General features: G+C 35.9%; 1 protein-coding gene across 1 annotated transcript; it reads right to left on the bottom strand.

Moving 5' to 3' along the window:
- Positions 1 to 1,895: 1,895 nt before the first annotated feature.
- On the bottom strand, positions 1,896 to 25,233 carry Mvb12 (multivesicular body subunit 12-like Mvb12). The gene is made up of 6 exons (XM_068772753.1): positions 25,093 to 25,233; positions 21,595 to 21,871; positions 7,775 to 7,982; positions 5,315 to 5,437; positions 3,997 to 4,381; positions 1,896 to 2,545 (listed from the first exon to the last, which is right to left on the bottom strand). Exons 2-6 carry the CDS (start codon positions 21,803 to 21,805, stop codon positions 2,459 to 2,461), a joined length of 1,014 nt encoding a protein of 337 aa, XP_068628854.1. The 5' UTR covers positions 21,806 to 21,871; positions 25,093 to 25,233; the 3' UTR covers positions 1,896 to 2,458.
- Between the last annotated feature and the right edge of the window lie 728 nt (positions 25,234 to 25,961).

Genomic DNA, 25,961 nt, shown 5'->3' with positions numbered 1-25,961 from the left:
GCCTCTAAACACCGCACATTGCCGAAGACAGGCACATGTAGCATAACATAGTGCACCAAATAGGGTCACGATCCTCAGGGAGGAAAAAAGAAAAAATATGGTTCTTCATTCCAAAATGGAGGCTCAGTAGGTCTTTAAAATTACCAGATAAAAAGGTGTATTTAATGAAATATACAACACTAGTGAAGTTCTATGAAAATTCTATAACATTTCAATATGTTTGGCTTTTGCAAATATGCAAACTACATTACACAACTCGATGTTTAATCGAGAAAAATCGAATATGTAAAAATCGATTTTGAATTATTTAAATTTAATGCATCCTCTCACTCTCACAAGTAATTCGTGTATCAGTCTCTCACATTCCACGCTTGATATTCACCATCGTCTAGATTTTGACTTCTACTTTACATATAGGATATGCCAACGATTGCTTGTGCGATTTATTATTTATCGAAAAATCTAGTGGATAACACCACTTCATGTTTTCTATGGACAAAAATTTAAACTATTTTTTTTTCATAAAATCTAATTATTAGACGATTATTACCTTATTTATAAAATAATATGCAATGAAGTTATTATATCGTGATAACAGCCTTGTAAATGGCGTTTGTAACATTTATACGGTAATATAAATTTTTCATAATTTGGATAAGATTACTGAAGTTTACGAATCAATATATCACCGCATAGTTAGATTACTTGATTATTTTTAAGGAACTATTTTAACAAAACTAAAAAAAATTAAAAGGGAAATAATAATGATAACAGCATTATAATAATGTTGCCATTTTTTTACCCGAATTTAAACTAAATAAAACATTTATTCAGAATAGACCGACTAAATGAAACATTTATTCAGAATAGACTGACCAAATTAATGAAATAAAGAAGATATAAACTGTAAAATTAAAAGAAGAGAATAAAGGCACAGGTTTTTTTTAAAAAATTGATTGGCTATTGAAATTTGACATGGAGATAATACTATTCTTAATAAAAAAAAAATTAAAAAACAGCAACAACTTTATGTAAGAAAACAAGAAAAGTAACATATATATATCCAAAGAAATCAAAAAGAATTTTAATTGATAAACTTATTCTGAAGAAACAACAAAAAATTGAACCATGCATAATTAGGTAAAAAATTAAATTTAGTAAATTAAAAGCAGAAGGAGGCTTTAATATATCCGCAATAGAAGAAATAAAGCCACATGTCACTGCAGCTCATGCAGGGCAAGATTAAAAAAAAAACAAACACCACTTCGAAGTATAAATAAAAACACTACCAGTGGCACCAGTTGGCTGTTCAGAAGATGAAGCTTCAAGAAGTACATTATCGATGATCAAGTCATCAGGAGTTATCAGAACACTACTAATAAGGCTTGTGACGGATAGCCACATACCCATTTATTCCTTTTTAATTTCTGTTGTTTTTTGTCTTATATAATGTCCTATATTTTTTACTGCGTTCAACTGGTATTATTTCATATCTTGTACAGTTTCATATGTTCGACAATGTTGCATATAATTTTTATACATGTCATACTGGATAGTTCCAGTCAAATATACAACTATATATATATATACATATTTAATGAAATCAGGCGTTACCTTGCGGAAGTCCATCCTAAGTAAGAAAAGGGCTAATATTTCGCCACTTCCGCACAGAGTGACTCTGTATTTCTCTGTGCACTAATTGGTGTAACATAACTCCTGAAGATGCCCCGTGGAGGGGTGAAACACGTGTTGGGTAATTTAATGGTGGCAGTTGTGTAATTCGCATTGTTTGCCGCATACGCATTTTTCAGCGGGCTGGCGGGCGGTGCACTTTGTTACACGACTACCACTGCATGTGCGGAAGTTGCTTAATATTGGTCCTTTTCTTTTATATATAAATATGTATATCGACCAATGCTTAATTTGATTGACATTCTATTTAAATTTTCGATAATAATATATCAATTTCGCTATGAAATCATTTAAGGGATATATTCTTAAAGACGTTCGCAAGTGCAATGTAATACGAACTCTACGGGTAAACACTAAGGGTTGTTTTTCAACCGGCGTCACAAATACTTATATATTCAATGTAAATACATTATTTCACGTGTGCACCATACAGACTGCCTTAAAACAGTATGGCGACCATAACATAACCAAAGTTCATAACAGTCCATAATAAACCTACAGAATATTTATTTAATAATTGCATTTGTTAGAAAAGGTACTATTCGTATGTTTTAACTTTTCTTTTTAATTTACAAAGACACGTGACTACGTACATAAATGGCGGATGACACATCTGTCAATGTCAAACTTAATACAACAGTATTTATAGTGATGGCAACACTATCGTTATGTTACCGGTTTTCTATGATAAATATTATGTTTTTTTTATTATCTTTTCTCTTTATTTATATATCCTGCGAAGTGAAGAAGCTGCTATAGGGTTGTCTCACGTCTGCCGCTCCACTGTAAAGCTGTACACGTAGTCCCGGTCGAGTTCAAAGCGGGTGCGTTTCTTTATTACTGGCAACTGTGTCTGTCAAAAGCGATGACATTGCAAAATTAGTACTTAATAATGATGCTTGAGGTACAATTTCGAGTGTGTTACAAAGAGACCCTGTTGTTAAAGTACCCGGCGAAAAATATTAATCATCAACCTTTGGAAAGAGACGATCGGCAAATTTGACTTCGTAAAGCACTATCTCTATCCCACACTACCTATGTGAAGTTTTGACAGCCGATGTATTTTGTGTGACAGAGGTAACGCTCTACGAAGCTGATATTAGCTGATTGTCTCTTTCCAAAGGTCGATGTTCAATATTTATCGCCGGGTACAGTACCTACCGCGTATATACTTCGGCCACAAAATAATGTGTGACCTTAATTTATTTATTCCGAGGTACTTCACAGCTAACTTATGAAAATTATAAAAGCAGACTTAAAACAAAAGGAAAAACTAAAAGGAGTGTGTTTTATTTACAATGGGTACGGAGTACGTTGAGTGTGTGTTATTGAAGTATTAGAGCAGTGTTAGCCTAGCTATAGAGGACTTAGACCGCGTGGCGATCCCTGACCGGGAGATACCGCGGTCCCCCGTTTAGCGCAGAATGCGACCACCAGGGGGGGTTTTAGTGGGTAGGAATCCCACATACCCCTGTCCTCCCCCCAGAGGCAGGGCATCTTGAATACCGGAAGATTTCCCCCACCGAAACAAAAAAAAAGCTATAGAGGACTGAGATTTGCGATCGTATGTCGCGGATTCCATTCATTTCCCGGGATATAATCTAATAATTCACACTTTGTGCATTAATTATGTAGGAATGCGGTGAGGATTGTATGGTATATAGGTTGTTGTCCTGTGCATGCCATAATACCACACTGCGATCGCCAACCCGCCAAACTTGGCGATTACGGTATATCCCGCCAAAGAATCTTTGGAGACCTAAGCCATGCAGTGGGCGTCTATGGGCTGGAACAACGACGACGAGAATACTATATATAAAATATAACATGTACAATACATATTAGTTAGTACATATCGTATTTAAATTAAATTTGGTTCTATATCATAGGCAACAAATTTTCAGCCCGTGAGCCACATGCGCCTTTTTGAAAGATTATTCGTGGCTCTAGTGAATTACCAGGTACCTTAGTTCAGATTTATTTTTATTATATTTAAAAAAAGGTATTATTGTATCGTATTAGTTTCGTAAAGTCATAAATCATCTGCAACATATGTTGATGACTGTATATGTTATTGACTAAACTTATTGGAATGTATTGTTATATTTATTATGTTTTCAATAAATATAATATTTAAAAAACAATACACTTTTTTTAGCATAATTTGTAATACGTATTTAATTATGACTCTCGAAAACTTTCAAATTGTAAAACTTGTGGCTTATAAAGAACTAGGCCACCCCTGGTCCTATTTGATATAGCACAGGAGAGTTTAAATAAATAAAAAAAACTTGGAATACTTACCAGTTGATCGCTAGGCAAGCCCCTTAGTTTAGGATTCAGGACGAATGGAACGCCCTCCATGCCGTTATATCCGCCTAGCGTCTGATAATTAGAAGTCCTTGGCAACGGAGCCGGACCTTTCCGCCGTCCTGCTGCCGCAGGCGAAGTCGGTCCCGGGCTACCTATCGGGGACTTCGCCCTCGCCATTTGTTGCGGCGACATCGCTCTGGGAGGCTGTATTGGCGCCGGCCTGGAGGGCTTTATGTTATACGAGGGACTTAAGCCAACGTAATCCTGATCCGTCTTCAGATCCTCGAGGTTAGCGTTGGGCGATTTGAGGTTCAGGTTGTTCAGCTCGTTGATCAATGGAGACAGCTTCGGGGGGCGTTCAGGGGCCGGTCGCAGCCTGTAGAGATACGTTATCGAGTTATGACACATGCTGAAGAATTTTAAAAAACCTTTTATTATTCAAAATCAAAAGAACACTCTCAAACTCACTCATTTTTGTTATATATGTATAGAATTAATTCTGTCGGCACTGCTAGGGAACAAAAGCTGTATTAACGTCCGTTAACAATTGCAAAAACAGCCCAACTGAATTTACTTACGGGTGTTGGGATATGGGAGATTCACTAGAGCTTATTATTTATCACACACAAAACACAAACGGAAAATTTTGTTTAGCTATGCATGATTTTTTCGCAAAACTGTCTCGTTCGAGCTTTTGAAATCAACACAGTCACATGCTCGATTGAATTCTTTAAGTAAAAAAAAATACAAAATTACGAATGTACCCTGTACAGCCGTCCCAGCGTAGTTTCAGCTCTTGGTAAAGTTTTACCGATATCGGACTGAAATGTTATAAACTTAGTAAACATTGAATTTCGAACAAAAATCGATAATTTAAACTTTAGAATAATTACATAGCAATATTGTTATTTTATTAAATGGATCCCACTTTTCAGATCACAGCACCATATTTCATTATTGTTTATTTAAAAAAAGAGCGCAAATCTAAAGTTTTGTTTAAAAAGAATGTATCACTGTCTAAAGATTTATGCTCCCCCCCCCCACCCAACAATAACCGGTCATGCGTTGCCTGCTTCCACCGACTTCCCGTGGCCTATGTCGATGGACAAAATACCGGCTCGTCGCACACTCACAGGCACATCAGACGAGCGATTCTTCGAGCTACTTCGATGTCGTGCATAACCCTGTTGGTTGCTCTTTAGGTGACCTGGAGACTTCTTATAAGATCCACCACGTAAACGACCACGTCTCTACAGATTGGTCGGTGATATTTCTAATTTACACAGTGTATGTTGTAAAAGGTACCCACCTCCTGTTAGCCTCGGGCGTGATGTTTGTGAGCACGTTCTCATACTCATTAGGGGCTCCGGTCGGCGACGTATCGGCGCTGCCACCACTGACTTTGTAGCATACCATCTTGCCGTTGATCTCCCTGGATACATAAATCTATTATGCCATATCATTAATAACAAAGGAGAGGAACGCACAGTGAGGTTGAGAACGTTTAACTTCCTTCCAGGACGAACCTAATTTATTGCTAAATCAAATGATCCTATGTTATATAATAATATTAATAAATGAATATTCCCTACCAACAAATCAGTTATTCAGAACGAATTGGTTTGTTTTATGTGATTGATTTTTTGTTACCGGACTATCACTTCTGCCCAAGTGGCACTTGCATATTCCACGACGCCAAGGTTGTCTATCCTGAGACTCCTTTTAACGTACTGAAGCTCCTGGAAGAGCATCATCTCAAGCCGGTATATACTATTATTTCACTGAATTGCAACTTTTCTTGTAGTGATGGGCAGCAAGGTCTTTCGACTCAACATGACTTTACCACTGCCATCATCATATATAACATCAGTTCCGTGTATTAATAGAAGGACGATTGAATAATGCGTGACGTCACAATGCTGAGAACAGTCCGTCGCATCTATACAGAAAGCCCGTCGCGTGATTAGCGTGTATTGCGTTATTGATACTTGTTATTGTGTATTAATTTTAGTAAAAACATGATTCTTTGCAAGTTAACTTTGCGATGTTGTACCTGAAACATTGTAAGCAAATCCTGTTTGTCAGTAAACATTTATTGTTACATATCGTGTTAGTGGTAGCCTAGACACCATTTTCAATAGAAGAATAGAAGATTCACATTGTCTTTTCTTTTTTCCTCAGACATTATTTCCCCTCATTTTTTTGCATTCTTGAATGTCACAACGCTTGCTTGTACTTATTAGTGCTTAAGTTACTCAAGTCACTTCTATCAATCTATTTAGTAACTTGCACCTTAAACTAGAATAGAATTCATTTTTTTTTTTGCTTTTTAATTTTTTCCTCGTTCTATTCTCGTCTCTTTTCAACCCATTGATCTTGGGGAAGATATACCATTATCGCAACGATCGGCAGGCAGATTGGCGGTCGCGGTGTGTTATTATGGTACGCAGAGAACACAGCTGCCATTTCTCTGTTAACTCATTTGTGAGCAGTGGCAAACCTTTATATTTAATGCACAAAGTGTAAATTATATAAGATTGTATTCTGGGCATTAAACCTGCGATTTATAATCACAAGTCCCAGTGCTCTATTGTTGGGCTACAACCGTCATGGCAGTCGTTGCACGGCCCTTCTCACCGTCCATCTATCCACCTATCACTTTCCGAAGGATTTCGCGCACGTAGATCCAAGGGTGGTCATTCACCTTCGTTTAATCCTTTTAACACAAAAATGCGAAACTTAATGTTGAAAAAACCTCTGGGATACATCGGCATGGGATCTTATATTATTTAATCGAAATCAGGATCCTTGGATCGCTCGGGGAGATCCTTTAAGAATCTTTGATACATCATGCGATGCAATGATATCACACATTGCGTAGGTGGCAAATGGAACCCATTCTTTGGACTTGACTTTATCACATTATTCGTTGACTTTAGAAATGTTTGTAGACAAATCTTTACCTTCTACTGAAACATTACAATTCATTCCAGTGGATGTCTTACTCGGCAAGTAGCGGAGTTAAAAGCCTACTATCACCGCTACTAGTTGAAATCAATAAGGTGTCTTAGGTTAACTTAGTCCGTTATAGATGTAATCTCTTACGATATAAAACGTAAATAACCTTAATGTAAGAGAAAAGTACAAAAACATGTATACTTATCTACAGCTGAAAGTATTTTATATCTCTCATTCGTCTCATAGTATGTATTAATTGCACATGCATAATAGAGACAGTGGCATTGCGATGATAAGATACAATAGGTAACAAAAAAATCGAAGGAAAGAGTCTGCGATAAAAAAAATCTGTGATAATTAATGTAAAAAAAACTGCGTGTAAAAAATGACAGATCATGTGACGCGTAAAAGAAATGGATAAAAGATAATGTAGAATAAAAATTAAAATTCTCCGCTAAGAACGTCCCTGAGAACGTCCCTGAGAATGTAGATGAAGGAAGGAGATGCAAGAAAGAAAATCTACAATAACAAGGACAGGTCGTGTGAAGCGTAAAAGGTATGAATAACAGATGATGTGTAATAAAGATTGAAATACTCATTTTATCTGAATTTAGAACGTCTCCGCCCCACATAAGGCAGAGAGAACGAGAGGCCCCCATAAATGGAGGTCACTTGTGAAAAAAATATATACAAGGGGAAGATCCAGAAGAAGTCAATAATGACGTTATATTATGATAAGATGATTTTGTAAGTGTTTGCGGGTGAACTGCGCTTGTGACGTGGTAGTGACAATGCGGAGGCGGCGGCTCACCCGGCGCGCAGGAAGCCGCGCGGTGCCTGGCGCATCCGCGAGCACACGATGACGTCGGTGACAGGCGGCGCGGGCGCGGCGGCGTGCGGCCGCGAAACACGCGTGCACAGGCGCCGCTTGCCGGCTCTCCCTGCCACGCTGTAGCCGGCCGGAGTCGCTTCGCGCTCGCCCACCACCGCCACGCCGTCCATCACGTACCCCGGCACACCTGCGCACACGCACCGCATCATCGCACGAACACGCAGGACCACATTCAATGTGGTGGTCTATGGTTAACCCCTTGCCGTGCTTTGACGAGTCTGACTCGTGATGAAAATTTTCACTCAAACATGAATATGACGACCCAGGCTGGTGAATAGATCGTGAGACTAAAAGTAAACATCATGAACCGAATGATGAGTCAAATAAAAAAATCACATATACAATAGTATTGTACGACAAGAGCAGTAATAGAAACGCCGATATTTAGAAACAAAAGTGTCTATATCAAAGGCTTTTACATTGCAGTTCGATTTTGACCTTTCTTGTGCATCTGTGTGATCTGTGTACCTCGTGTCAAGTAACACTTGGGTCAGAGTTTCGTCGAGCCAAATGGCACGGAAAGGGGTGCAATCTTCTCATTTGCATTTACTAGTCCACCGGATTAGGATGTCGACAAATTGTAAGGTGTCTTTAGTGGTCGCAACCACACAATGTCGAAGTGCGAGCAATAACTAAGGTTGAATACTCCACAGTACTCGTTGATCATTATCGTAATGCAAAAGTCCAGGAGAGAAGTTTCTAGATTTTATGTCATAGACAACTTTTTCACTTTTTATGCAAATGCAAGCAACAGTCGCTGAGCCTTTTAAAAAATTATCTCTCTACATTCATTGATATGTGAAGCCAAGGCACTACTTATTCTCGGTTGAAGCTGATGCTCTTAGCCCGGGGGCTTTTACAGCTTCACCGAAACTGAGTTCACCGAGCGGAAGGGTCCGTGAACTTAAAAATAAAACAGAGGCTGATCAGACGCATTCCAGATATACGATGACGTTCGCAAGTAGTAAACCGCTTTACACGAGAAAAACTGTGTGGTGTTGATGTTGTGTATATGCGGCTTGGGATGGCAGCGTCGACCACAGGCGAGCCAAGGAGGGATCCGAATCCGACCGCGCCCTAATAACGGGTGTTGTGATTTGGTAAGTGGCGTTTTGTTCTTAAATATTTAATGGAATCAGGCGTTACCTCGATACGTGTTGAGTAATTAGGCGGTGGCGATTGTGTGATTCGCATTGTTTGCCGCATACGCATTTATCAGCGGGCTGGCGGGCGGTGCACTTTATTGCACGACTACCACTACATGTGCGGAAGTGACTAAATATTGGTCCTTTTCTTACTGCGTTTTGTTCTGTTATGAACTACGCGATGTCCTGTGCGGAGTATCGTAGGTGCAATGAGTGCTAGTGCTGTCTGGTCAGCGCTTGCAGTTTTGAGTGTCTGCAGCGGATGTGGTGCGTGTTATGTGGGAACCCTATGATGGGCGTGAGGAGTACGTCTTTGGGATGTCTCTTGACTTTTGCTGAGGTACGGAGGGAGCAGCGAGAAGCACTCGCGATGGGAGGGACCGTTGAGAGTTTGAGGCTGCTATGGAGATCAACATTACTATCCGGGTATCAAGCCGTGGTAACATTTTAGTTGTTCACTATCGAAAAAAGATATATTTTCGGGGACCCTGCTTACGAAATTGTGAACCAAAATTTATTCGGGACTCTTAGGAATAGATCTGCACTACTTGGAAAACTAATGGTCTAGACCAGCGACATCAATACCGATAACTATGTAAATGCCATAAGGAAAATGTTCGTAGTGGACAAAAAAGTCAATTAAACACGTGCATTTCAAACATTTCATGTGTTTGTTCTACTGTTATTGAGACTACTTGACATAAAATTTATGGATGATCGAATACGAGACTGACTAAACCACAGATAATATATAAAACAATACAACATATAACACAGATAATACATATGACATTTTTATTTTTAATGGATTCAAATAAAGAAACTGCCGTTACATTCCATTGCAGTTAGGTTAGTGCGATGTTTAAATTAAACAATGGGGCACTAATCGACGACCCATACCGCGACTAATGGAACAATAGCCGCACTCAAGCGGCAGGAACAGCGGCCGATAGTAATTCCATTAGAGGCACTGACCATGTACAACGTTAAACAACAACATTAGCTATAAAAAGCAAATATAAAACAAACATGTTAGATAGATATTTAGATATAAGTAAAGGTGTGATTACATAGCTCCTTTTTTCAGCAAAAAGCTTTAAATCTTTTGCACCTATTTCCAAAATTCATTTTATATACATTCTAAAAATTCATTTTACCCATTGGAATGCGACATGCCAATAACTTTTGCCATTACAAGGTATGCAAGGATAGATAGTAAAAAATAATTACTTTTTATATGTTTGAAGACACTTTTCTGACTACACTGACTTTTCTGACACTACCGTTGATTTTTGGATAGAGTGTACTATACATTAATTGACAGCAAAAAAACAATACATTCACCCCTTTAAAGCTATTACATATATAACCAATCGCCCTGTATATTTTGGTCCATCTATGTGCGAGAGAAAATATACGATGAAGTGCTCTTGCAAGACCTGGGGTTTTGTTTATTTTGTTATGGCCCAAACACGGGGCAAAATAAACAAAACCCTTCATTTAATTTTTTATTTCTAATAATTTTCTTACCATTAATACTCTTTTTATGTTTGTAAATTTAAAGATGAAGTGTTAAGGCGAGTAAAATAAGGCGGGAGGAAATTTATGACTTGCTTTTACGAACTCTGCTAACTGTGCAGAAATCCTCCTCCGGAGGACCTGGGATGGAGCTGCAGCTCGCAATGCGTTTTTTTAGTTCAGGGTACCCGATACACCTACTAAAGATTCCTACCATTTCTAAAGACCTCACCGTTAAAACGCTAAGAGTGCTTGCAAAAATACTATCGTCATTTAATTATACACTAAGTGATATCTCACCGAATCGGACACGTATGGGCAGCGTTAGTGAAATATTAGGGCGACCGGAAAGTAATGTCGTTTCTGTCGACATATTTTACAACAAAATCGATTGATTTTTACCGCTCTGGCATTGATAATTTGTATACTCAATTGCAAAACGTTGTCGATAACGAAGGTGAAAATATTGTTGATTAGAAATAAAAACTTGTTTAAGATATAGTCGTGTGAATTTAACTTAAGAAAGCGACATTACTTTCCGGTCCCCCTAATATCTTCTCCAAAATACCGCATTGTCTATAAACGAAGGTCTTTGACCAGTGTTAGTTGACTGTAATGCCTTATTGACCAACGCTGCGTCTGCCGGCTATTCCCTGCCAAGTGAAGCTGCATAGTCAACTCATCATCGTGGCGATCTTTGTAGGAGGCCCGTACCATGCAGTGCGCATTTATAGGTTGATATTGTGATTTAATATTAAAACCACGTCCATTGAGCTTTCATTGTTCATTGAGCAAACTGTACGCTGAGGTAGTTCCATTAACGGCAATCAATGAACGAGTAACTGCGTTAACAACCTTGCCCCGCAACCGCCGTGCGACCCGGCAGAGTTCCAAAGTGACCGTGACATCGACAATCTATTGCCAATGTTCACAATCGAGCACCACATTGTAAGTTATGTTGATGTAATAAGTCTCTACGAAAGTTGAATTTTTTAAGTGATATCTTTCGGACATTTCTCCAGCATCCACGTTCTGTAGTTTATAGCAGCACGAGCCGATTAGCTCCAGGGGTCCACGCGCTTCGCTACTTTAAAATAGGTTACCGAGTTCTGTTGCTGTTTTGTTTAGATAACAATAAGTTACACACGTCAGAAAGTTTTTTGTTTTCATAAGTGCTTGTGCCCTTCATCATGGCAGACGAAATAGACGACACGATTATTTATGATGAATGCGCGGACGTCTTGTCTGACGTTCCGGACGATTTGGCTGATTCGGAAGAAGACATGGGAGATGAAAAAAGTGAAAGTGGAGCAGAATCGTCGGTAGATAGTGAAATATTTACAAGGCGAATTCGACTTTGCATCTTGGAGACTGTTTTGCTTCATACCATGTGATAGAAAAATACTGAACAGCAAAGAGAAAGGAAATAAACAAATATATAAAACAAACAAATTTTGTATTTATTTAAGTATGTATAATTTCGAAATTTTATGAAAGTAAGGGAACAGGGTTGATAAGGCATAAGAACTAGCGATGAGTTGATTAAAACTTTACAATTCATAATTTCCCGATAATGTCAAAAACGGCCGGCGACAAGCCAAGTAATCCGAATTAGCGCTGCCGGAGCCAAGCGAATAAATTTTTACGAAACATGCGGACGGCAGTGTTAAGTTAAGCTCCCTTTACACTGCCACTTCGAACCCGCGTTAACTCCTGATGCCATTTGGGCATCAATGTAAGCCAGGTAAAAAAAGGCAACCGACTAATCTTTTCCACGATACACACTGTGGTTATTCAAGCGATTCGAACAACCATCAAAATTACTAAATTACAATGATATAATATAGGATATATAAGAATATACATCCGACATATATATCTCCTTGATCACCGGTCTTGCGTTGAATGTCTCCAGCGACTTTCCGTGATTTTAACCATGTCGTCGATCCAACCATTGTAGGACCCAAATTGTATTGTTTGTATTCCAAATTGTATTGTTAATATGTATAAATTTTAGCTGTATTTACCAATAAGAGAAAATTGTGTAAGAAAAATTGTAAAAAATTATAAAACGCTGTCATGCCGCGCAGCTGGGAGAAGAAAGATCCGTATCAAATAGCGGCAACCCTCTCCCAACTGTCTGCGTTTAGTAAAAGCGAAAAAAAATATTGTAAAAAAAAAACACACTAGCGATAAAAATTAGAATTAAAAAAAAACTATTGGAGGACCTTTCCACGCCGTGTCTACTATCTCATCATCGCCTACCCAGAATAATAATAATTTATAATTTACGTAGCATTATAATGCTACGTAGAATTCAATAATAAACTTTAAGTCTATATGGACTAAGAATTATTTGTTTATGGACGTATTACTATAGTCAACGGTGTTTTGGAAGACAAACCGTAAAGCTTTGTCGTTTTCGTCAGTAAAAAAATTAAAAAAAAATCATGTACTTAAGATGACACAAGAATAAATTTATCTTTTTCGGACCCTCAACCAAAGAATATTACAACAACGGTTTTTCATTTAAAGAGTGAAAACGACAGGTCGTTTATCGTTTATATTAATTCTAATTTATTTATCAATCACGCTTTTATCATTGCAGGCTTCCCAAAAGCCAATCGTCGTGGTGATCTATAGCGGAGGCCTTTGTCTAGCAGTGGGCATTTATCGGCTGACCTGATGAACTCATTGAAGCCGTCTCCATAATATCCTAACTAAAAATTATTAAGATTCAAAATAAATATTCGTCTGAATATTCGATCTGTACCAACCACTCGATAATAACGATTTCAGAGCTATTTAAAAGTTAACAATTTAGCAAAAATTTTGCTATTTTTATTACTTGCGTGTGCTACATAAAATAGCCTACCGCTATTATATCCTTTACAGTAAGTATAAAACGAACATTCGAAATCAAGAGATATCGTGGCATGGATAACATTAGACGAGAAAAAAAAAACAATCACTGGCCGCCGACACGAAGTAATTTTTTTTATAAGAACTAAAAAAAGTAAGTGACCGTTATCGTATTCGGTGTTCTAAAGTTGAAATACATTTTGAATGATACGAACACGGTTAGGCGTGCTCGAAAGTTTGGTGACCTTAATTCGTTATACAAAAATGGCGGCAACTTGGTTTTACTTTATTGTATTACTAACTTTTGACACTATGTTAATTAAGAATGCAAATTTTTTTCCCCTAATGTACGTACAGCAAAACTTAAAATTAAAATTCAATAATTAATTCACAATGTCCAATAAGTTTTTTTTTTTTTTATTTACTCGTTTATGTCAACCGTAACGCCCACTATAAGGCTTAGGTCTCCTCCAACGACCATCAGAATCATTCTAGCGCAGGCCGCATCTAGTACCAAGTCGAAAAGGAGGTTTTTATACATACCTTAAATTACTTCATTTTACATTTTCTGTACATTTAACATATGCACAATATATATACGAATCTATACCCTATTGGCTGATCGAATATTATATACGAAGAGTGAACAAATGACTTGTAAGAAAAGGACCAATTTTTAGCCACTTCCGCACATGCAGTGATATATAGTGCTGATAAATGCGTAACAGCGGGCTGGCGGGCGGTGCACTTTATTGCACGACTACCACTGCATGGGCGGAAGAGGCTAAATATTGGTACTTTTCTTACTTAGGATGGACTTCCGCGAGGTAACGCCTGATTCCATTAAATAAATGACTTGTAGTTGAAAGATGTTGGACGCAGGCCTCTTGCAACCAGTTCTATTGGAAATCTATGGAAGAGGCCTATATTCAGCCGTGGACATCGTATAGTTAGAATGATGATGATACTTAAAGTAGATTTATATTTACGAAAATATGGAGACGGCTTTAATTAATTACTAGCAAGTAACAATATTACATAGAAAAACTATGTTTAATGTCAACTGAAAAAGCAGGTGGTGTTTTGTTCAGTTTTTTTTTCATGTCACCCATTTTGAGACCTCTCATACTATTTCTATTCTCATACTATTTATTCTATCATGGTTCGCAGGTACTACTTTAAATAGCCTTTCTTTCATATACTTTTATATATTTCATTCTCGTCTTTTTTCCATCTCAATATCATTCAATCATTCTTTTTTATTCATTCCATTCCGTTTTTTCTGTTATATGCCATAAACTACTTCTACTCAACTCAATCAAATATATAACAACTCTAACTTATTGTTTGACGGCAGAAATAGTAATAGTAATATGATACTGTCCGTTACGTAAGAAAGACCTACCGCAGATATAAACAAAATAAAGAGATCGCAATATATTTACATCCTTCTCTTTTCCTGCCTATAATAAGAAGTGACCGATGTCCTTCGAGACAATAAAAGTGAACGTTTAATACAAGATGACATCATTGACTTTCATTATACCAACAATTAGTTCATCCGGTGACGGACAGATGCCTAAGCTAAAAAGATATTTTTGAAACATCTCTTTAAGATTGACTAAATATGTAAGAAAAGGACCAATATTTAGCCACTTCTAAATAAATAAATGCTTATGCGGCAAACAATGCGAATCACACAACTACCACTGTTAATTATATTATATATAAATTACTCAACACGTGTTTCACCCCTCCACGGGGCATCTTCAGGAGTTATGTTACACTGATTAGTGCCAAACACAGAGTCAAGGCATTTGGGAATGGACTTCCGCGAGGTAACGCCTGATTCCATTAAATATAGACTAAATATATAAGAAGGTTTTATATTAAAAATCATTAAACATTACCTCTATGTTAAAATGAGGCAAGGTTGGTAAAGAAAAATAATATCGGACATACATATCCACCAAACAGACGTCGCTGGTTTTAACAAAATCTTTAATCGCATCCTAACAAAATGGCCGAACTATGTCGGCAACAAATAATTGCCCAAGCATGTTTTTTAATTGTTTCTTTTTAATTTCATTTAGAACAACTATTCTTGTTAAATTTACCAACAACTTATATAACTGGAAATAGTATAAAAGATTATTTCAAATAAATCTCTTTACAAAACTTATTTTTTCACAATACAATAATATTGACTGGTTTTGGTAAAAATTAGGTATATATGTCATCAATTCGTTAGCTCCGGTTCACTAGGACAGTGCTAGGGCATTCCCTACCAGTCGTAAGAGGCGGCTAAAAGACTATCGGGTTTGCGGGCGTTGAGGGTATGTGTCCTCATAGTGCACTCAATGAGGACACATACGTGTTGCTGCGATACAGCGAGGATGCCGGGGGAAGGCACTTTTTCTTCCCGAAATGTCTCTTTGCACAGTGCTAAAGGGCAGCTGCGAGTTCCTTAGGATACCCGGCAGCCCCTCCGAAGGTGCAGACGACGACCACCGAAAAGATTTTGGCGATTTAGGAATACCACATACCCATGTTCTATCCCCAGAGGGCAAGGTATGTTGTACTGTATACCAAAAAAAAAGGTATATATCTCTTAAGATATCTAAATCACCATCTTTCTAGAGTTAATATTACTTGATTTTTTTCGCCACATGAATAATATTAAAGAAGCGTGAAAACCGAATGTTTCTGGAGGTTTATGTTTGCATTAAAATCGTTGTCTTAGTTGAAACCACACTTCATCATCTTCCTATCAGCTGATAAACGGGTACTACAAGGCACATGCATCTAAATCACCACAATGACTGGTTCTGCTCTGCCCGCATTCAGCGATTTCACGCGTCCATTACTATTTCCGGTCCACTTAGTGGTATACCACCCGCGCCGCAATACATACCATATTTCATTTATATCTATACTAGCTGATCCCGCAAACGTTGTTTTGCAAAAAAAAATAGTCTTTAATTAACAAATGTAAGATAAGGGTTGATCGTAGAGTGGTGAAAATTTAGGTTTGTATGTATTTTTGTATGCTGTATCATAATAAAATAAAAACCAAAAAAATTGTCTTAAAAATTAAAAATAAAATTTAGGGGTAAACCACCCTTATCACTTAGGGGTATGGAAAATAGATAGTAGCCGATTCTCAGACATACTGAATACGCATGTAAAATTTGGTAAAAATCGGTCAAGCCGTTTCGGAGGAGTTCAAGTTCGACCACCGTGACACGAGAATTTTATATATTAGATGTATTGAAAAAAATTGTTGAAACATCGATTCCATTAATTTATCATTCACTGAAAACTACAATGAGAAAAATGCTCTGAATGATTTCCGTACATGTGGTTAGTGAATGATTTGTGACGTCATACATGTAAATAGAGTGTTAATGAATGAACGTCTATTAGATATGCAAACGAGCCGGTCAACGACAGCTCACCATCTCAGCAAATGGCAAAATAAAATATCTTTGCGGTATATGATGTCACTATGCTTAGCGGAAATATGGCGTCTTATACGTAAAATGAAACAAATTAGTTTTACTTACAAATCAAGTTATTTCTTTTTCGTACTAATTCACGTATTTTGTAGGATTTTCAATTGTTTAATTTGAGATGGCTAGTGTAGTAACTAACTAGACTTATTAAATGTACCGATTTATAGTATTGAGATGATTGAGTGCGAATGTGTCATATTCTACTTTTTCTTTTTCTTTTCAGCCGATGGATGACCATTACAAAGCATAGACCTTTCCCAAACATCGCCACGGTGACCGGTTCTGCGCTGCCCGCATGCAGCGATTCATTTTCAGGAGTTCCCATCATTTCAGTCAATAGATGTTGAACATCGATCTACCAAATAGATGTCCAAAAGGAGCAGTTGTTGTTTAGATCCAAATTTTCCGACGAATCGTGTTCGAGTGAGATGTGTCACATATTGAAGAAGTCAAGGACGATATTATTATTACACTTGATAAAATAAATACATCGAAGTACACTCATGATAAAAGAACCCGACTGATTTATGATTGTTGAATACTCAACACCGAATTTAGTTTTTCTTTAACACTATTATAGTAAATCTTTATGCGATTCAAAATTAAAGAAGATAGCTAAGAAGTATCTTTTAGAGATCTAGAATGAGGAGTTCCAGAGTAAAGTGACCCAGCAGATTCAAGTTGAATGTGGTAGTGGTCAGACAAATTACGCGCAACAGGTGGGTGCTAGGATGTTACGGCTCTGGATCGGTGACCACGGAGAAGCAAGCGCATTATAGGACATCGATCCACGAGGTGCCGCTTACAACCGATTTTATTAAATCTATGGGGGGGTAGGTGTATATAAAAACTACGGCTGAAATGATAAAGATAATAAAAGAGATCGTGTTGAATAATACTGCGCGCCGTGACAGCGGCCATACAAACGATTTTAATTCGATATACAGGATTAAAAATGGAAAAACTATGGTATAATGTAACAGAGCATGTCTGATAAATCAGAAAGCATTTTTTTGGCCCGGACTATCACTGCTGTCCATATGGCAATGAGTCTAGCCCAAGAACCTCAGAAAGCATTATTGTGTATCTTAGACACATTATACATAATCGTGTAAGAAAAGTAAAGATTATCTTTTAATATTCAGATTTATATTAACTTTTAATTAACTACGGACACGGATTCGACTATATTCATATAATAAAGTAAAAAAAAAATTGATACAGGTAATTGATTTTTTTTAATTAACACGATAAGATTTCATTTACCACATGTAAAGAAATTAGATTTGCAGGAGGTACATTACGTCATCGTCTGCGGCGCATCGAAAAGGGGAATCCCACGTAAATATGGACGAAGCTTGACGAATTCGCATAGTTCGTGGACCTCTGTTTCCACGGACTCAATTTCGATGAAGCTGTACAAAGCCTAGACAGGCTAGCAGCACAACACCAAATACATCAAATAGCGAATATACACACTTTACTTTAAACTCCGTTTTGCTATTACCTTCAAGACCTCCAAGACCTAGGAAGAACCACAGATTCAATCCTCTCATCTACATCCCACCAGCTTCCTTATAATTACAGACAAAATTCTTACATATGGTTCAATTTTCCGATTCGCTAGCTATGTCGGTCAAATGCGTACACACCAAAACGAATGTTATCGATTAAATATAAATAGGGAAATAACAATTGTATATTTAAAACTTCCGTTAGATACGTATGTTTACAACGAATACGTAACCAGAAACAGCTGTAATTTGGACGCCTGTACTATATATCAGATATTAATTGGTAGTTGCATTTATAACAATATAATCAAGTAAATAATATTGGCACATAATACCCAAGGAACTTTTATAACAGCGTACAATAAAAAAAAAACAGTGCCCTTTTAAAATGTTTAAATTAAGAATATCAAAACATTCAAATTTACAATCGGTGACCGGAATAGGCTCAGCGATTCTTAGTATTTGCGCCCGGGAGGCATACCATGGACATGCTTAACACAATCTAAATGATTTAATGTTCCATTATAAAATTAGTTTTATCTTTTCGATTTTCATCAAAATCAAAAAATCGTTTATGGTTTTATTAGTAGATCTTAAATGTATCTTTTTATTAGAATCTACATTCCACATTTGTTTTTAAACAATTGGTGTCTTGTTTGTTTGTAACAACGCCCATACAGAAAAATGTCCAGCTTTTAAAATTACGGTTTGGGTCTTGAATGCTAAAATACATCGTTTAAAGGAAGACGTTAGTAGTTTAGTAGAGTAAGGAAAATTTTACTCAAAATTTTGATTTAAAATTTTACAATCCTGAAGGTATATCCATATTTTATACACGATTAAAATAAATTGTTCAACCTATTTCATTAATCATGCCGTTCAGTTTTTAAAACAATTCTTAAAACGTAAATATAAAATATTTTATCTTGATATTAGTAGTGACCACATTAGTGAACTTATACGACGACCGTCTAAATGGTCCGCCATTTAATTACTCATTCAATTAATTGATTAGTTTCAAAGGAAGTCTACAAAACTTCTAGCTATAAAGATATATAGCAAAGTGTATTGCTGTGTCAAGAAAAAAATACCTACTGAAATAGACATCCATTATATGAATCAGGTCAGGCCAACCCAAAAGTTTTTACGGGTCGCATCAGAATGTACATATAATTAATAAAAGTATATGATGCTCATCTGCGTCGGTTTTCATATTTACATTTACATATTTCATGTAAATTAATTAAAAATATGAATTCATCCGTAGGCCACACAATCGTATGCGGGCCGCAAGTTTACAAATCCTGCTTTGAATGTTGACGATAACTATTTTCTATAGCGACGTTTGTCTATGTATCTACGTACACATTACCACGAATCATATTTCAGCTTCAATAGCTGCCATCTTATAATCATAACAAGTGTCATATATCTGACCACCCAGGCTTTCTCAGGCTTACACTCTGATAAAGTGAGCGGCAACTTTTATTTTGTTTTAAATCAATTACCGCTTAACACATTAAATTAAAACCGACAGATTTAAGGAAAACAATTGACTTGGCCCCATTGATTTCTCAATAGAGAAAATCATATTTTACTTAACGAACGAAAAAACCTTATAGTTTAACAAAAAAAAAACGTCTTCATACATATGGATCATTTATATGCCGAATCACGCCACATATTTTACGATTTATAAAAACATTTGAATCGCTTTTTAAATTTAGAATCAACATTGAACCTAAAATTGAATTTAGAATCAAGCAATTAAATATTTAAAAAAATTACATATTTTGTAAACATCCTTAATGTGTTAGACATAAATAAATGCCCTCGATTTTAGTGTCTTCACTTTATCAAGTCATATAACAGAAAGCATAAAGCTCAATTTTTAGTCAAAAAATTGTTTCTAATAAAAAGTTGCTTAAGATGAGTATTTCCCGATGCCCACGCCCCTCAGGGGGGCAATTTGATTGTCGAAAGGGGGACAATTCAAAAATGGACTCCATACTAGTTTAACCCTTTCGTTTTCATAAAAAATTACGTATGTAAGGGGCCATAAGAACTTGAAGGTGTGGCCTTGCACAAAAGAGGTTGAAAAACATTGCTGTATACCCTTAGTTGCCAAAGTGGTCCAGGTGGAACTCCAGGTGTCCATGAGGGACTCAACGGCTGTCTACGTTGGCGCGACAAAACAATTGAGGTTCACTATTCGTAAGAGGGTGTCCATGAAAATTTATCTGATTATGGGAGAGAACTTTTTGACTTCATTTATCAATGTAGGCAAATAATATTTTAACACACTATGCACCGCTGACGAGTTTTCTCGTGTTTTACTCACATCTTTGGCGGACCGCTCACGAGTTTTCTCGTGTGTCATGTTCCTTTTCGGACCCTGCAGTTTGTTTCGCACGTAGAAAACGAAGTGAGTAAAGATATATATGTATATTTTGTATGGTTACTCTTTACAGAGAAAAATATATCACACGATATTATTTTTTAAAAAATTAACAACTACGTTGAAATTTTTTTAAGCAATTGTTTTATAATAAATATTAAGAAACATTTTTTTTAAATACCTAAAATGCACCCAGTTTTACAATTTCTAAAAGTTTCGTACAAATTAATTTTTTAATTAAGAAATTCATAATTTTTATAAAAACCCAATACCCGACAATAATTAATGCACATCGACCTTTGGAAAGGGACAGTCTGCTAATTTCGGCTTTTTAGGGCGTTATCCTGTCGCACATCGTACAAAATGTCTCATAGGTGGTGTAAGAGAGAGAGATTATGCTCTACGAAGCCGAAATTAGCCGATTGTCTCTTTGCAAAGGTCGATGTGCAATATTTGTAGTCGATTACTGTAATTTTTTACAATAATTCCTAGAAAGCATCTTATAGTACATTCTCTGTAAGTTTCACAAGAATTGCTCCATAAATAACAAAGCTATGAAGACTTTAGAACCTACAAGTTTGCCAGAAAACGTGTGGTCCCAGGCCTTCCTTAATGTGTTAAGACGATCAGCGACTGTTACTTGAAATAACTTGCATATTCCTGATCTGATATTCACATTTTTATCCAGTTTTAGGAACATGGTAGACATACCGATAAGGAAAAAGTCAGAGAACCTCTACTGCAGATGAGGTTATTAGGTTTAGTAAAAGTACCACAAAGTACATACCTTCGGACTTTGACAGGCAGATATAGTGACTGGGCTTTTTGCCAAACAGTCCATTTTGGCGAAGCAGGCCGGCGTCCGCATCTTCATCGTAGGTCCGACTGACGGCCCAATAGCCAGCTGGACACTTGGCGACGCTCTCAACAATCTGCAGCGAAAGCAGCGGGCGCTCGTCGGGCAAAGCCCCGCCCAGCGCCGACAGCACCTTCGACATCCTCGCCTACGTCATTATACACCTTCACACTTGATCTAATCTTCTATCAGTCTTCCAGAATAGCACCTGCAAATTACATTGATTTTGTAAATGTTCGTACACGTTAAATGCAGCCCTAAATAACAAATAAACACAATCAAACGTATCAGTTTCGCATTTCATTCGGCTTTCTTAGGTCACTAATAATTTACATCATCATCATCATCAATATCAGCTGATAGACGCCTACCGGCAGGCATAGTTCTCAAGAAACGATCGCCACTATGACTGATCTTGCGCTGCCTATATCCAGCGACTTCCTTCGATCATAACATGCCATCCGTCCACCTACTGGGTAAATTTCAGGAAAACCAGAATTCCTTCGAGAGCTTTATAATTTAACATGCGGGCCGTGAGTTTACCAGCCCTGGTTTGAATGCTGATGATAGTTATTTTCTATATATATGTTTATATCTCTAGGTTTAGATGAAATATGATTCAGTGTGACCATATTCACACTTAATCATATTTCATCTAAACATCACATCTTATAAAGCTTTACTTGTCTTTATACTATGACATAAAACATTTACGATTTGGCCTAACTTAAAATTATGAAATTAGTTAATATTTACTTAAAATGCTTAGGTGTGAAACTTTCCTAATTATTGGAAAAAAAGGCATAAATAGAAGGTCAGCAGCCACAAGGTCAACACGGAGATGACTTGATTGACTGTCGACAGTTCGGTTCAGACACCCATCTATCAAAAGGCGAATTCTCACGGTAGGCAATACAATGCAAAGCCCTAAATTCGGAATAGGCAGAGTAACTTTTAGTACATACACAAGAAAATAAAGACATGACACTTGATTTTTCAAATACAGAAAAGAAGTATCTTTTTAAATATACCGAGGGTGGCCAAGTTCATTGAAAGTACAACCCATTTTTCGAAATTTGAAAATTTTTGCGAGCCGCAATAGAATAAGCATTTAAAACAAGTAAAAGAATGTTTTTTTTACAAAAATCATATTTATTAAAAGTACCATATATGTGTATCGAAGTTAGATATAATGGCACACATATATGTCAACACTCTTAATAATACTTAAGATGCTGGTTAGTTAATTATAATCCGTGTTTGGATTTCGCTAATTTTGTGGTGGAATAAAAATAATTATTATTCACACCAGTAATTTGTTTCGATTTCCCAAGAGCTGACATAGGTAATATAAATTGAAATATTGCAATAATTTGACAATCAATCAGAACCAAAATCATCGTTCAAAGAGCCACAAGTGGCTCAGAAGCTTCAGTTTGGCCATCCCTGTAATATCCATTCAATTGATTAGTAAAACTTATTTCCAAGCCATAACTATAAACGTGATATCATATGAATAACAGTCATTTTAGTCTTATTTGAAATTCAAAAATTCCTGAGGCATATACAAATTAACATATATTCATACAAAATAGTTCATCATTTTGCCATAAATAACCACCTTATCTGTTCACTACTAAAAAAAATTATATTGCAAATGGATATTAACATCATTTGAAAATGTAAAAAATACTTGCTTATCTGCTATTCCTTTTCCTTATTACACTGATGACACAACATCAAGAATAATAAAATCACACAAAGACAATATCAAAGGCAAATTTTTTTATACATAACCACAGACCCTATACTTAATTTATATTACTGTACCACCAAACTTATATATTTTCTAAATAAAAGTACTTTCATAAAAAAGTGTTTATTACAATATTTATCTTTTCCTTGTATTTTCGGAAAAACCCAATTTTAAATTAGTCATTTGGTTTCCATAGTGCTTGTAAAAGAAAACAAAAAACCTTACTGGATTTCAATAGGGGAAACAATCACTGGATTAAGAGTGCATTGTACTTGCTAATATTCCCCCCTTCAAACATTTCAACATAAAGCTTGGAAGGTTTCTTTAAAAGTGTACTCTCATATAACCTGACAAACACTTAATGTTGTTTTAGAAGTGTTAAATTACAGTGATATTATGTTCTCAACTCTTCCTAAATATACAATAGCCATTTGTCTTTAAATAAATATAATAAATTTGGATGTGTGTGTACTGCAAAACATAGGCCTCCTCCAAAAGTTCGCCTCAAAACAAGTAAATTGTACAAAATAACATATTTGTTATATTCCATATGCAGTTAAAATAAATATCTTTCATTGTAAAATAATAGTTCATAATCATCATCTTTAGCGATAAGATAACAGAGGCTACCTAAGTCCTATTGGAAATCCATAGTGGATGCTCATCCTCTATTCATTTCCAATTAGACTTGTTGAAAGCAGCCTGTGTGTGATATATGTAATGTAATTCAATCTATTAACCACTTGTTGTATGCAATAATGTACTCAATTGAATTATTCCATTTTCCCTAAAAATATCCAACAGTTTTGTTACATAAAATACTTTCCAAAAAGTTATGTGCGCTTGTGCATCATTGATTAAGCCTTTGTTATCAGTTATTCCATAAACACAAAGATCAAAAACCAACAAAGGTATAAAGATAACAGTTAATTTTGTGATAATTTAAACTGTATTATCTAATGAACAATTGTAGATATCTGTTTTTTACCTTATTGTAAATATTTTGATTTCTTTAAAGATGTACTACTAAAAACATTTTTCAATAAAAAGTATACTCATAACTAGTTTTCTAAATACAAAAATCAGCCTACAAACATCTACTATCTATTTTTTTGACAAATTCTTTTTGAAATATTATTACATTTCATGTAGTTTCATCTAAACATGTTTTACAAATTATTATATTAATCCAATAATAAACTACTAACATTATTTAATAATAAATGTTAATGTACATTGTATTATTATATGTAAAGTTTTTTCATTCATGAGTTTATGTCTTGACAATTTGAAAATTGAATAAGATTTTCAGCTCACCAAAGGATATTAGATGGTATTATTGTACACAATTGAAATACTTAGGGCAATGAGAATCAAAGAGCACTTCTTTATAAATACTGAACTTTAGCAATGTTTATTACATAGCAATTTCGATCGGCTAATATATTAGAGGGACGAAACTCGTAAATTGCGCCACGAACGACCGACTTGGCAAAACTCCATGTCGTAAATATGATGGGCGCAAAGCCTCAGCCGCGTGCACCGCTCATACTGCACGGGAACTATACTAATTAAAACAATTGCTTCTCAAGTCCCTCCCACCCAGCCTTTTGAGAACGATGACCCCAAACAGATGATATCTTAGATTACTGCTACATGAAAAATTATCTTACCGTAGTCACGACATCGCGTAACGGGATTGAAATTATCTAACACTTGCTTCAAAGCGAAGATTTTTAAAATATCTCAATATCAAACAATGAATATCACACTAGTTAAGTGGTACACGTTAAAATTGAAAAGTTAAATTAAAGTATATAATCGTTACTAATTAAACAAGTTTTTAGTTTTGACTTTTAGTTACATTACACGATACAATAAATAATTTTCACTGAATTCACTACTTTTTGATTATATTTGACAACAAATCCTGTTGTGCAAAGTCGAGTAGTCACAGACAAATTGAGCTACTACAAATAACAGGAAAATGCGTGTTGCCATTACTGTAAATACATTATTATTGACGTAATGAAAGTAACTACTACTTTTATGTAAGTTTATATTATTTAAATTTCTATATTTCATAATATTAAATTCAGTATGACGAAAGAAAATGTGTGTAACATGTCTTCACGATTATTCTATATTCAAATATTTAGCTCAATAATATGTTAATACACAAGATATAATATAGCTGCAGAACAGTGTTACTAGTAACTCGACGTATTCTTGGCGCGAACTGATGAAAGTATTAAAATGCATCTATTTTGATGTTATTTGATTAAATTAGCATTTTTTTTTAAAAATCGCAAGCCTTACTTTACAAATATTTCTCAAACCAGAAAACATGTCTTGAGACGAAACAGGCTATTTTAAAGTAAGATTGTTTTTAGAATAGTTTTGTGTATGTTAACAAAAATTGTTAGATAAATCTATATTTAACTTATATCCCTAAAAAAATGGGATAAATGTATACTGGTCATTTTTAGCTTATTATAATTATTCATTTTTTCCTCTATTTATTGTCTATGGTGTTAATAAA

The sequence above is a fragment of the Battus philenor genome, unplaced genomic scaffold (genome assembly GCF_028537555.1).
Source record: "Battus philenor isolate CCGP_79_NKW_IND1 unplaced genomic scaffold, ilBatPhil1.0.hap1 SCAF_5, whole genome shotgun sequence".
In the NCBI taxonomy this organism is placed as follows: Eukaryota; Metazoa; Arthropoda; class Insecta; order Lepidoptera; family Papilionidae; genus Battus; species Battus philenor.
The sequence above is the reverse complement of the archived record's forward strand: the minus strand, read 5'-3'. Positions and strand labels throughout refer to the sequence as shown.